Here is a 14,593-nt window from a genome sequence, read left to right as displayed (position 1 = left end):
AGAGTTTCGTGATTCCATTTTATGCAAAACCCTAGTTCATTTTCTTAATCGTTCACAATCAATGTTTTGGTTTAACCTAATACAATCATAATTTGATGTATATGTGGGGACAAAATGTGCATTGGTAGAAAATGGAGATGATTTTCCTCTCTTATCCTTATTTCATAGACACATTATTGTCACATGACTGGATTCTGTTAAAGATTTAAACAAAAGAGTAACCGAAGGGGGATATTGACACTTATATAAGGACCAAAGTGAGATTTGATAAAAAATGCAAAGAGTTAACTGTGACGATTTCATATATGGGGATCAAAGATTTGACCAAAAGTGCAGGGAGTTAACTGTTATGATTTCATGTGTAAGGACTAAAATAATATTTGGTAAACAATACAGGGGTGAAAAATGTAATTTACCCATAAAGAAATTAGGAAAATGCACCGAAGGATTTTATTGATATAAAATTGCCTCAAATTGGGTTTCTATACCAACTTGGGGATTTAATCTACAAACATTATATGATATTCATATGGCCTTGATTTCAACTTAAGGCTACCAATTGAATATCTCTGTTTACAAGTAACTTTCACTCAAACTTTACACATAGGCCTAAGCGAGTGCTAGTTAGCTATTAGTCCACCACAACAATAGACTTTCAATTTTCTTGAGTCTCTCCAAAGCCTATCCATCCTCTAATTCAACACTATATACAAAATTTGTAACTTTAGAATTGATCCCCCTCAAATGTTTGGCCAAATTGCCAATTGGTCGGCGCCACGTTGTTGCTAGTAATAGTCCTTTCATCACTGGCGGTAACTTGAAATAAGAGAAATTGACCATTGAGCAAGGAGTAGCTCTGCCAGTTTTGGCCCCAATTCCTAGACATGGGTTGGCACTTAGTGTTGGACCCCATGATTGGCACTGACTGGGTGGCCCCTGTGCCGCCAACATTGCTGACCAAGACCGGGTTTAAGTAAAAGAGGCCATTGATTGTAAATCTTACTTCTTCTTTTTTTCACACAAGATACCCTGTCAAGGCCATCACACAACCATTTTTGTTAGTCAATTTAAAGGAATGGCAAGATACTAACATAAGACTCGATTCGGGTATCATACCCAATATAAGAGCACAATATAGCGATCCCGATTTTTGACCCGGCTTTTATGGCGTTCCGGACTCAGGTCTTGTGGTTTAATGTTGTTGTTTATGTCTTTTCCTCTTCTTACCCTTTGAATTTGGGTTTTTGATTGTCTCAGGCGTGTTTAGAACAGGTTGGTTGCTAATTGGTCTAGAACCTTGTTGTCCAAAATTTTGGTCATACACTCGAGCAGGTCTTCTTGTGCTCAAGCGGGGTTTGCACTCATTCAGTACTTTGTGCGTCTGTAAAAATACTGCAGAAGTGTTTTTCACACTCGAGCGGAGTTTTTTACGCTCGAGCGGGTCTAAGCTCGAGTGGCCCCTCTGGCGCTCAAGCGACTATTTGAAGTCTGTAAAATACTGGGCGAGTGTATTCTACACTCAAGCAGGTCTCATTGCGCTCGAGCGGGTAGTGCCTTGCTGTTGTGTCTTGGCACTCGAGCGGCCTTTATTGCGCTCGAGCAGGTCGAATTTATGTGTCTGACGCTCGAGCGTCAACCTCTCCGCTCGAGCGGACTGTGCGTATATCAGATTGCGAAAGTGACTTTTTAAATCACTTTTTATGTCATTTCTCTCTCTAAAACTTTCCAAAACCCTAAGTTGAGAGCCTCTCTCTTTAAAATACACACTCTCTCTACATTTTGACCTAGATCTAGTGATCTCTTCACCCTCCTTCCTTTGATAAAAAGATTGAGCTATTCAAGATCTCCATTTTCAACCGAGTAAAAGTTGGTTTCATCACTTTCGAAGTTTATCTCGTGCTTGGCTCTTCTCCTTTGGGCTTCTACACTTGAGGTAGGGATATTCTACTCTCCTATATGGGTTTTAACATAGATATTTATCATTTGGTATAAATGGCGGGATTTGGGAAGTTTGGGTAAAGTTAGGGTTTGAAATTGAAATGTTTGAATAAGGGGTTTTCTAATTTGGGTTCCCTATGGGTATGAGAGGTCTTGGACATGTTATTGCTTGGATATAATTGGTGAAATTGGGTCTTGGGTACCATGTATGTTAAAGGGGGAAAATGCCCTAATTTGAATTAAATAAATTATTTGTATAATAATGAAATCAAGTGTGGAAATATGAAATTGGTTTGGAAATTATGAGATTGGGAAAAATGTGATTAAATGGTGTAGTTGGATTGATAAATCACTCACCTATGGTAAAGTTGATAAATCATTTGTTGATAGATTTATTTATCTGTTTAGAAATAACTGTTTTGGGCTATCGGTAAAGTATAGCCATGATTGTTGTAGAAAATGCATAATGATTAGGTAAATTGAAACTAATCAATTGGATTATGTCATTGAATATGACGGTTGGATTAACACATTGAATATGTGATTTAATTGGTCATTGTATATGACAGCGTGTTTAAATACATTGCATATATATCATTGTTTGGGAGGAGATATGGGATGTACTCTTTTGTTTAGGAGGAGATAGGGGATGGACTCCATTGATAATTAAGTTGGCTGGAGTGTCTAGGGTGAAAGTCCCGAAATCTTATATATCTTTGGGTGTCGGTTCCCTCGGACGTAGTTTCGTAAAATGGCAAGTGAATGGAAGTGTATGAATGATGTTTATGATTGAAGTGTTGATAAATAAGTTGTAGTCTCGTTTCGAATTGTTTGAATAACAATGAGCTAAGTAAATGAATTGATTTTGATAAATAAAGGGAAGTGGATTGATTAGGATATCAATGTCGATTTGTAGTGGTTTTGATGTAAGTTGGTTTACGAGTGTTAAACATTTATCGGATGCTAATGTTTTAGTTAATTCACATATGTTGTTTAGCATGTCTCTACTGGGCTTTGGCTCACCCTACTTGGGACACCATTTTTAGGTACAGGTGATATGACGCCTCCGAGATCTTAGCTTGGGAGGTTTTGGAGTTGAAGACTCCCTTTTGTTATTCGTTTTGATCTTATATGTATATTCAAGCCTAGGGCTTTCCATGTATAGAGCTAGGACCCTTTTGTAACCAAGTAATGACTTGGAAAGCTGTAAGCCCGTAGGGCATTCATTTTGTTGCAAACATGTAATATATATCGTAATACAAACTCTGATGATTGAAAAGATGATATTTCTATTATGTTTTATGGATTTATTGAATGGTTGGATTATGTCTTATTTTGAGGGCGTTACACACAAACTCCCTGGTCTTTATTCTCTAATCAAATTTAATAGATCTAACCAAGCAAATAACTTTGACTAAATTTTTAGTTAATTTGTTTGACTTTTGAGGATGTTCAGGGTAACCAAAATAAAAGAGGGTAAATTATAAATACACCTCTTGAGGTTTGATTAAAATATGAATCGCCCATTGTAGTTTTGAAAATTGCATTCCACCCCTTGAGGTTTCTAATTTCATAACAAATCGCCCCTTTTATTAATAAATCATCAAGCTAATTAACAGTTTTTAATGATGTTAAAAATATGTTTCAATTAATAATTTAGGTAATTTTATTATTGTATAGGAGAGCAATTATGAATTTCATTTTTTTAGTTAATTCTGTTAAATAAAAAATTCAAATAAGGGGCTATTTGTAATTTTTCAAACCACGGGGGGCAATCTATATTTTAAGCAAACCTCAAGGGGTGTATTTGTAATTTATCCAAAAAAAAAATAGTTGTCAAAATGAAATAGCAGAAAGTTATATAAAACACAAATAGCAGAAATTGCCTTATATTAAAGAGTTACCCGTACCTTTGGAAAGATACAGGAATAATTCCAGATCTATATTAGGCAATTTGCAAGAATGCAGGCTTTGCCAGATCAAAGTGCTGGAGAGGAGGGTTGCACCACCCACCATTGTCATTAAATTGAAAAAGGTTAGGTGGGTAGAAGTTTGTAGCAGTCATGGTGATGGTCCTAGGGTGGCACCATTGTGGGTCATCATTGCATTTGATCTCATAGCACGCCCCATAACTCAACCCTTTGTTGAACAGAGCAGTGCTTAGTGCTGTAGTGTTAGTGCCATAGCCTTGGCTATACAAGTTGCCATATCCACAAGCACCTCCCGTGACACCAAAATCATCATGTATAAGAAAAAGTAAATTTTTTATGGGAAAGTTATATAAAACTCTAAAAGTCATTTTGGTACGATAAAATTTAGGAAACGTAAAATGTGATGTTGTGTGTCGAAGCAATGCTATTTTGATGTGCTAAATAAGTAATGTTATTAATAGAAGAAAAAAAAAAATCGTAGAAATGTGCTCAGAATGCAATGTTGACATCATTGCATATATTCTAGTGGAGTGCAGGCCCATTTAGAATGAATGTAATCATTCATGTTTGCATTGTTTTTCCATACTACATGGATAGTTTTTTTTAACGTACCCATTGTTCTGGATGCATCGCCCCACCATAGAAGGTGGCATAAGCATATCCTCCATAGTCACCATAAGTGCTGCGGAGGAATAAATTAAAGAAAAAGAAGAGAAGAGAAATATTGGAGAATGCTTGAATAGCCATAGAGAAAAGGATGAGAGAGAGATGTTAGAAAAGAGAGAGAAGATTGTGTGGTAATAGCTTCTCAGTACAAAGAGAGAGAACAGGGGTTTACTTAAATAGGGGAATGGAGCCGAAGTTGAGGACTTTGAAGGGGTTAGATAGATGGGGGCATTGTTGTATAGTAGAAAGTGACAACTTAGTTGTTATAATAGTAGAGAGAGGAAATAATATGTATTGTATTCAATTAATTAATCATACACAATAACTAAAAGGCCTGCATATAGAGGCTGAGAAAGAGTATCTTATAAGATACCTTACTATGAGGAAGAGTATCTTATAAGAAACTTAACTATGGCAATACAAATATATCTAGGAAATCAATACCTAATATATCTAGGAATATATACAATATATACATTAACATCTCCCCTTAAACTCAAGTAGTATAAACATCTTAAGTTTGGAGAGAGAAACTAAAACATGAAATAAAACTAAATAAAATAAAAAGCAACTAGATTGCAAAGTCCAAACGGGAGCTCAAGTGTAATGACCCCAAAATGCGTATAGAAAGTCATCCTTATTTAATTAGGGTTTAATGTGTTTTAATTCAACTATATCTATCGGAATTAAAGAATTATCTGCTGAGTTATGGCGACCTTTATTGTATCGGCTTGAAATTTTTTTTTACCCTCCGCTCGAGCATGGGCTCATTTTTGACATTCTTAATAGTGTATTTGGAATGTTCTTACCTTATTTTGGGTTATTGTTTGAGGTGGTGGTATGATGGTAAAGTAAGATTGGACCAACGAATTTAATTCGAATAGTTAATCTACGATCAGCCGTCATTCATTTGTCCTTTTCTTTTTCCACACTTTGAATTTGAATGTGAGGTTAGAACCATTGGAAATCTTATTTCCGGGGCTTCGATTTGGACACAAGAACGACCTAGAACGGAGTCCCGATGAGAGAGTTATACCCGTTTGAAATTTTCACATCTGTGCTGGAAGCAGAGCCGCACGTGCGGGGAATAGCGCCGCACGTGCGGCCTGTGCGGGACAGCAGCTCTAAAAACGGGATTTTGGGGCCATTTCTTGCAATTTCTTTTCCTCTCTTCTTCTCCCCTCTTCCATATCCGAAACCCTAGCCCCAAATCCTTGAATTCCTTTACTTTGCTCATGATCCACCATGGTTTTTGGCATCAAGGATGGAGAACAAGGGAGGATCAATGTTTTTACCCGATTAGAACTTGGATTTGTGAAGGCTTCTTCTCAAGCTCACTTCTTTGCTTGACTCTTCAATACTTATATCCATAGATAGATTTGTGACATTTTATTATCTAAATACAAAATTTCCATGTTTAGAGCTTGTAGTGTATAGTATGAGATTTGGGGTTTTATGGTTTGAAGATGTTGGGAGTTAAATTGGTGGGTTAAAATGATGAATTGTGAATCCTAGATGTAGAATCATTGGGAAAATTGGAATTAAAAGTGGTAATTTAAGGAGTGTGAATTTTTGTTAAAAATCCTCATTTTTCTTGAAACCCTAGGTTGAGTAATGATGATACCCGATGATTTGGCCCAAATTGAAAGTAGCATAATGAAATTGAGGTATTGAATTATATGTGTTCAAGTTTAATTAGAATTTGGAAATGTTTGAAAATTATGTTTAAAATTTGCGAATGAACTTTGTTATGAATATTGGAATTCATGCTAGCATGTGAAGGGGAAATTGGGGAAATAATCTATTAATGATATGAATGATATGAACTTGGTTTTGGAATGTTGAAATGGAATTTAAGAATTTCTCTTGAATTATGTTGAATTATATTTAATGATGTTGAGTTGAATCATGTTGCTTATGTTGAATTGTAGTGATTATGTGAGATGGTATTGACTATGTTGACTTTGATTTTTGTGACCTAAAATATAGAGTTTTCCAAAATGGGTTAATCCCAAATTATTTTTCTAAATACTTGTGGGCTTGCTTAGTTATTAAAATCAAGAGAATGATTTATTTTTGGAAAAATATGGAAGATGTCCATACAATTCCTTCCTATCTTGAAATCGAAGTGATTGATTAAAAATTCCATATTGTGTTTGTAAGAATGGTAATCTTCTATTCTATATATAGATATATTAAGATGGAGGAAATTGTGGTATAATGGATGGATAATGGTAGGCTTGTGAAGAATAATAAAGGAAGGAAAGAGAACTAATGACTAAGCTATATATGTGTACAGGGCATACTTCAGGAGGGCCAAGCACTCCGTTGTAGCACTGTGAGTAGTAGTACTTCGATGTATCTTTAACCATTAATGATTATTGTTATCGACGTTATGATCTTCGTCATAAGAATTATGTTGACATGTATGTTATGTATGCTGCGTAAATATTGTGAAATTATGGAAACACCAAAGGTGTATGCTATATGAGGAACATTGTGAAATTATGGAAACATCAAAAAGGATTTGTGAAATATGCATCTCGAATTTGTGAAGTATGAATTTCCGAGTTGTGAATTGTGAAACTATGAAGCCAAGAGCCGAATTGTGAACCTATGAAACCCAAAAGCTAATTTATGTATATGTGAATTTATGTGGCCAGGGGCCATTTGTGAACTATGAACCTATGTGGCCAGGGGCCATTTGTGAAATTATGAAGCTATGAGGCCAAGGGCCAAACTTGTGAACTTGTGAATTTATGAGGCCAAGGGCCGACTTGTGAATTTATGTGGCCAGGGGCCATTTGTGAACTATGAACCTATGTGGCCAGGGGCCATTTGTGAAATTATGAAGCTATGAGGCCAAGGGCCAAACTTGTGAACTTGTGAATCCAAAGGGCCGAAGGCCGATGTGATGAGTTGTGAATCTATGAAACCTAAAGGCTATCGTGAATGTGTGAACCCCTCAGGCCAAGGGCCGAACGGTGGAATTGTGAAACCGATAAAGTCATCTGTAATCTAATGAAAATGTGCTTACTTTGTCCTATTAACTTTACGTTAATTATGTCAACTCGTGGGAATGATGTAACGGTTACCATTAGGACTCTATTAATTACAAGGCAAGGCAACTATGTTAACATATAAGAACGATTAAACAACGGTGTATACTATTGATTAATAGAACACGTGAATTAAGTCATTTACCCAAAAGAATTTATGTTCATTCTTGAAGAATAGATTTTGAGTAAATATAAGAGTAGCCATGTGTATCCTTATGAATTTGAAATTATTTTGCTATGTTGCTTATGAATTGGAAGTTATTCAGAATCTACGATATAAGTGCAAAGTTTAGCATTATTATGTGACTCTCATGAGAATGTGAATTAGTCTCTTATTGTTAAGCGTACGAAAATGACAGAATACAACAAGAAACACTCTAGTTATAATATGTTCCGTTTGAATTAATGAATGATGTTCAAGTATGCTCAGGTATGTTTCAAGTATATGTTACAAGTTTGAATATACTACAAGGTCAAACAAGTTTCAAGGGCTTTATGCCAATGTTTCAAGGGCCTCGTGCCACCACATTTCAAGGGCTTGTAGCCATCAAGTTTATGTTGCAAGATTGGGCCTAAGGCCGTTATGTACTTAGCACAGAATCATACTATTACATTGACATGTATTATGTTTCAAGTTAAGCATCATTTTATTTATGTATTACTATTCACTGAGCCCGGCTCACTCTCTATTATGTCTGTTTCTGTAGGTCAGCAACCAGGTGGTCAGTCCTAGCCAAGACGTCCGTTTTCTTTTGTCAACCTTCGTATGTCCAGGCACTGTATAAGCCATTTATTTTGTCAAGTTGTTAAGATGTTGACTTGCTTATGGGTGTCCCTCTAAGGTTGTTGTATATACTTTCATGTTCATTTTTTTTTTATACGCCCAATCATGGGGCTGGCATTGTAAATGTGTATGTATATGCTCCGGGTTATAGTTGGAACTTTATCTATCCACTATAATGCATGTGATGAATGAGATCCTGGCATGTAGAAGTAGCTCAATGGAGTTTATTTGTTTCATTATTTCCATTTTTTCGTGCTTCCGATAAGGCCCCGTATGTTATGTTACCAGGTTACATGTCCGTTTCCGAATAGGTCATGCCCAAACTTTTAGGGGCGGGTTTGGGGCGTGACATCAAGGGCACTTGAAATAGATTAGAGGTTGAAACTAATTATGGGAGATAGTTTATGGTCGTGCCGGACCGTTGTAGGAACTGGTCGAAACTAATGTCGGGACAATTTAAGGTTATGCCAGACCGTTGAAGGAACTAGCTAGAATCAATGTTGGAATAGTTTACGGGGTCATGTCGGACTGTTATAGAGATTGGATGTTGAATCAGCAATCGTGAAACACACATAACTTATGACGTGGTGCTGAACGATGATGGCAACAGATGACTGAGTGTGTCGGCTTGGATGGCACGCTAGAGGGCGACTTTGGTGGTGCGCTAAGGGCCGGGGTGGCTTGGGTTGTGAGCCAGATGAGGTGGCTTGGGTGGTGTGCCATAGGGGGCGGCTTAAGTTGTGGGTCACATGGGATGACTTAGGTGGTTTGCATGGTGTATAACCATGTTTATCATGATATAGGTATAATAGCCCCCCTCAAACTCAAATAGGTTTGAAGATAGAAACCTATTTGAGGTTGAAGTAGATGGAAAGACAGAGTGGAGCAGAAGCACAAAAAAAAAAAAAAAAAAAAAGATTGCGAGTAAAATATATATATATATATATGATAGAGATATTTGGGGTAGGAATAAACCAACAGACAAAGGAAGAGACCACCATGAAGCGATACTGATAGGAAAATATGACAGTGGAATAGGTTGAGGTTCGACGGGTGGCCAATGCAAGGTTGTCGTCTGCCGGTAAAGCAAAGAACACCAAGAGCTTAACCTATCGCTCTGATACCATATTACAATAGTAGAGAGAGAGAAGAAATAATATGTATTATATTCAATTAATTAATCTTATATAATAAATAGAAGGCCTGTATATATAGGCTGAGAAAAAGTATCCTATAAGAAACCTAACTATGAGAAATAGTATCCTATAAGAAACTTAACTATGGCAATACAAAAATATCTAGGAAATCAATATCTAATATATCTAAGAATATATACTATATATACATTAGCATTAGGAATGCTAACATTTGAGAAAAAGCCAAAAATCACAAAACCTTAATCAAATAATGTTTTTTTTTTTTTTAGGGCAAATTACAGTGGTAGTCACTATAATTTACCTTTTTTTCATTATGGTTCCTATTGTTTCAATTTGCTCAATTTTGCCCCTTAATTTTACGGATTGTGTCATGTTAGTCCAATAAATAATGGCGGTTAAGTTTGATGGACGGATAATCATATGATGTTTCAATTTGGTCCTTGTAGTTTACAAGATGTGTTAATTTGGTCCCTGTTGTTTTGACTTTCCTATAAACTACAAGGATCAAATTGACACATTCTATAAACTACAGAGACCAAATTGACACATCATTTGATTTTCTGCCCATTAAACTTAACCGCCGTTATTTATTAAATTAATATGATACAATCCGTGAAATTAAAAGAAAAGAAAGAAGAATATTTCAGTGGTATTAGAGAAATTAAGTAATATAAAGTGATAAAACTTCCATAACCCTATTTGTCTAAGATGGGTGAAGAAATAATTCAATTAAATTAGTTTAATTGGTGATTATCATAAACAACTTAATATAAAATTTTCAATTGAAATCAATTGAAATAAAGGGATATGTACAGTCGATCCTAATAATTAAGACAAGATTGTTGAGTTGAGAAACACAAGTACAATAGAATTTAGTTTATTCTTGTAACTTTCATGTTAACAAAAACTTTTCGCTAAGAGAAATTATGGTCGTATTTGGCTTAGTTTTGTAATTGTAATTCTAATCAAAAAATTTAATTTTTTGTTTTTTTTTTTTCAAAATTCATAACCAAACAGAATTTAGAAACTATTTTAAAAACTCATAACCAAACACACAATTCAAAAATTCTTTTCAAAATTTATAACCCAAATCTTTTCAAAACTCCATTAAAAAAAAAATCAAATTTTATTTATTTATATATTTTGTTTTTTAAAATTTTACTTAAATCGTAATTTTAAAACTAAACCAAACTTAACTTACTTTTTTGTGACATAATTTCTTAAAACTAATTTTTTAAAGAAGATATTTGAGAAAAAGTTTTCTTTCCCCTTGTTGGGAGCTTTGTTGTCATTTTATTACGACTAAAAGCATTTATATTAAAGGACATTGAGGGGTCACCCCCACGACTCCCACTGTTTTTTCATTGGTCAGCTTTTTTTTTTCAATCACCATCCCTACGTGAGGGTGGGGGTGGTGGGAGTGGTGGAGAAAGAGGGTCTGGGGCATTTTCCTTTATTAAAATCATGTAAATGAATAAAACTAGACACAACTTTGTGTCACAGTTAAATTGAGAATTATATATACACTTTCCCATCAAATCACTTGATGGAACAATAAATTTGACAATTAAAATTGAGCTTTGTTGTCATTGATTGATTCTTATTAAATTAAAAAACTACATTAAGAAAATAACACATCAAAATAAAGAAATTAGGTAAATGTATTAAAGGATTTCACTGATATAAAGTTGCCTCAAATAGGGTTTCTATTCCAACTTGTCATTAAATCTACAAACATTATATGATATTCATATGGCCTTGATTTCAATCTAAGGCTTCCAATTGAATATCACTTTTTACAAGTATCTATGCCACGAACTTTATACGAGTATAGGCCTAAGCGGGTGCTAGTTAGCCACCACAGCAATAGACTCTAAATTTCCTTGAGTCTCACCCATGCCTACCCACCTTCAAATTGAACATGTACAAATTTTTTAACCCATGGCGTTGTGAAAACTTAGAATTGACCCCCCTCAAATGTTTGGCCAAATTGCCAATTAGCCGGCACTGCATTGTAACTAGTAATGGTCCTTCCATCACTGGTAGTGACTTGAAATGACAGAGATTGGCCATTGAGCACGGAGTTGCTCTGCCAGTTTTGACCCCAATTCCTTGACATGGGTTGCCACCCTGTTTTGGACCCCTTGATCGACACTGAATGGACGTCCCCTGCACCGCCAACGTTGCTAACCAAGACCAGGTTGAAGTAAGAGTGGCCATTGATTGTAAATCTTATTCCTCCTTTCTTCACACAGGGCACCCTGTCAAGACCACCACACAACCATATTCATTAGTTAATTTAAATAAGGGAGAAACTACTGACAGTAAGACTTGATCTGAGTATCACACTCGATAAGACATCACAAACTCATTGGTCTTTATTTGATATTCAAATTAACTAGCACAGATTAAGCAAATTGCTTTGACTAATTTTTTAGTTAATTTGTTTGACTCGGGAATGTTGAGGGTATATGTATATAATACTAGTTGCAGAACAATAAATATAAAAAGTTCTACATGACACAAGAGAAACATAGAGTGGTGCTGGGTCCACACCCTTCTGTGTGTTCAGTGCAACTAGCAAAGTTGTGAGGGTAATTAGAGAGCAACCCTTACCTTTGAAAAGATACTGGAACAATTCCAGCTCTGTATTGAGCAATTTGCAAGAAAGCAGGCTCTGCCAGATCAAAGTGTTGGAGGGGAGGGTTGCACCACCCACCATTGTCATTAGATTGAGAAGGGTTAGGTGGACAGAAGTTTGTACCAGTCACAGTGATGGTCCCAGGGAGGCACCATTGTGGGTCACTGTTGCATTTGATCTGATAGCATGCCCCGCAGCTCAAGCCATTGTTGAACAGAGCAGTGCTTAGTGCTGCGGTGTTAGTGCCATAGCCTTGGCTATACAAATTGCCATACCCACATGCACCTCCTGCCACACCAAAATCATCAAGTATTAGAATCCCAAAACATCAAATTTATCAAATTTTACTAGAAAAATGTCATTCTTTTAACCGTCAAGTTTATAAAACTCGAACAGAAGTCACTTTAGTAGACTAAAACTCAAGGTAAGTAAAATGTCAAGTTATGGGTCAAAGCAATGCAATTTTGTTCTGCTAAATCAGTAATTCTAAAATCGCATATTTTATTTATTTACAGATATGTGCTCAAAATAGCAACACTGCATATTCATCTTAAACGGGGCCACTAGAAAGAGTAGTGCTGACAATACTACATTTTTTATGCATTTTCTTAATTTTTATTTATTTATTTATATATTTGTATTTTTTTCTGTACTAAATGGAAAATTTGTCCAACTTACCCATTGTGCCAGATGCATCACCCCCACCATAGAAAGTGGCATGACCACCTTGCCACCCTCCATAGTCACCATAAGTGCCGCGGAGGCATAAATCGAAAAAGAAGAAGAGTAGAAGAGAAACAATGGAGAATACTTGAATAGCCATTGATATATATATATATATATATAGAGAGAGAGAGAGAGAGAAGATTGTGCGGTAAGAGCTTCTTAGTACAAAGAGGGGAAATGGGGCTTTACTTAAATAGGGGAATGGAGGCCAAGTTGAGGACTCTGAGGGGGTTAGATAGATGGGGGCACTGTTGTATGGTAGAAAGTGACAACTTAGACATGCTCACTTTTGAAAGATGGCCAAAAGCACAAAACCTGAATCAAAATGTTTTTCAAGGTCATGTACAAGGGATCAAAGTTGCACATGCAAATGTTCTGACTAAACTACCAACTGCAAAGCTCACATGACCCCACAAAGCACATGCACTTCACAACTGTCTCTATGTGATTTATTTATTTGTTTTCCTCTCCTTCTCTCTGTACTACGGATTATATGTCTTTTATTTGGACAATTTTTTATTTTTTCCCTCCTCTCGTTCGACTAAAATCACACAGTCAACTAAGTGATTAGATTAATGGGTAATGTGGACAGGTTTAATTGGAGAGTTTGGGGCAGATTTGTAGCTACTTTGCGTATTTCTAAAAGATGCACCGGATACTTTGACTCATAATCTATGCCCTCTGTTCGAATGCACTCTCAACCATATGATATGGTGAAAATTTTGGGATACAAGAATCTCAAAGTACAATTAGGCAGCTGACAGTGTGTTGGGACAGAGAGGGATTTTGGGGATAGAGGATCTTGTGTCAGTACTCCAAGCCTCTATTGCATTGTTAGTAAACACATTTTTTTTTAAAGATTTGAAGAGTTTAGAGCTTAAAAAATTCAATTGTCCTATCAAATTTATGATTTCCCAAGTGTTAGTGGACCGTGTCTAAATATGTCCTCTCTGACCTACTCCTGCAATGGCATCAAGATATGCATTGTAACGCTGAGAATGAGAATTTTTATTATATTACAATTTCCATTTTGAAAAACACAATAATACCACGAAGTCAAAAAAAGTAGTTAAAAAATGACAAAAAAAATGAAGTGTGTGAACTTGATTCATTATGTATAATATATATAACCCAAATCACACTAAATTTGAACTTCCGTCACACTTTATTTTCTTATCATAAATTTCCCCCAAAAAACTTTGGTGAAATCTTTGTGGGATATCATCCCATGTGAGGGGTGATTCCCTTCACATGTGAGTGCACAAGCTTGCCAACCTACAAATGCACAAAGGTGATATTTTCTCATGTGTTGGCCATGTGAAAGAAGTTGCAACATGTGGAGAAGGAGCTGGCCATGTGCAAGGACAGCCAAGCTCTCCCTTTTCTGTTAGTGTATAAATGGAGGTTAAGGGGAGAGTTGAATAGAGAGAGAGAGTGAGAGCAGAGCAAGCTGAGATATGTGAGGCGGAGAGACCGTCTCCCTCGGTGTGAGCGAGGGAGACGGGTGAGTGTGTGAGTGAGGAGAGTGTGAGCTCCTCCTCTATTGTAATCTTTCTGTAATATCTCCATTGTTATAGTGATAACCGGCTACTCTCCCGTGGACGTAGGCATTGAGGCCGAACCACGTTAAATATTGTGTCTCCTTGAGTGTGGGTGTGTTTTTCTGCATGGAATAATTTCTATAAGGTCTT

At 36.1% G+C, this 14,593-nt stretch overlaps 1 protein-coding gene and 1 pseudogene across 1 annotated transcript; both read right to left on the bottom strand.

Moving 5' to 3' along the window:
* Positions 1–573: 573 nt before the first annotated feature.
* Positions 574–4,645, bottom strand: LOC114269447 (expansin-A8-like; annotated as a pseudogene).
* Positions 4,646–11,213: 6,568 nt separating this feature from the next.
* On the bottom strand, positions 11,214–14,040 carry LOC114269448 (expansin-A8). Its single transcript, XM_028210769.2, has 3 exons — positions 12,855–14,040; positions 12,152–12,464; positions 11,214–11,796 (listed from the first exon to the last, which is right to left on the bottom strand). The coding sequence occupies exons 1-3, from the start codon at positions 12,997–12,999 to the stop codon at positions 11,493–11,495; spliced, it is 762 nt and encodes a 253-aa protein (XP_028066570.1). The 5' UTR covers positions 13,000–14,040; the 3' UTR covers positions 11,214–11,492.
* Positions 14,041–14,593: the final 553 nt, after the last annotated feature.

This window comes from Camellia sinensis, chromosome 8, assembly GCF_055761805.1.
Source record: "Camellia sinensis isolate YWXY chromosome 8, ASM5576180v1, whole genome shotgun sequence".
Taxonomy (NCBI): Eukaryota; Viridiplantae; Streptophyta; class Magnoliopsida; order Ericales; family Theaceae; genus Camellia; species Camellia sinensis.
The sequence above is the reverse complement of the archived record's forward strand: the minus strand, read 5'-3'. Positions and strand labels throughout refer to the sequence as shown.

Coding starts and splice junctions, on each gene's coding strand:
- LOC114269448 (XM_028210769.2), bottom strand. CDS start 12,999: ATGGCTATTCAAGTATTCTCCATTGTTTCTCTTCTACTCTTCTTCTTT. Junction 12,465..12,854: donor TGATGCATCTGGCACAATGG/GTAAGTTGGACA, acceptor TTGGTGTGGCAG/GAGGTGCATGTGGGTATGGC. Junction 11,797..12,151: donor GTTCCAGTATCTTTTCAAAG/GTAAGGGTTGCT, acceptor TGGTCTTGACAG/GGTGCCCTGTGTGAAGAAAG.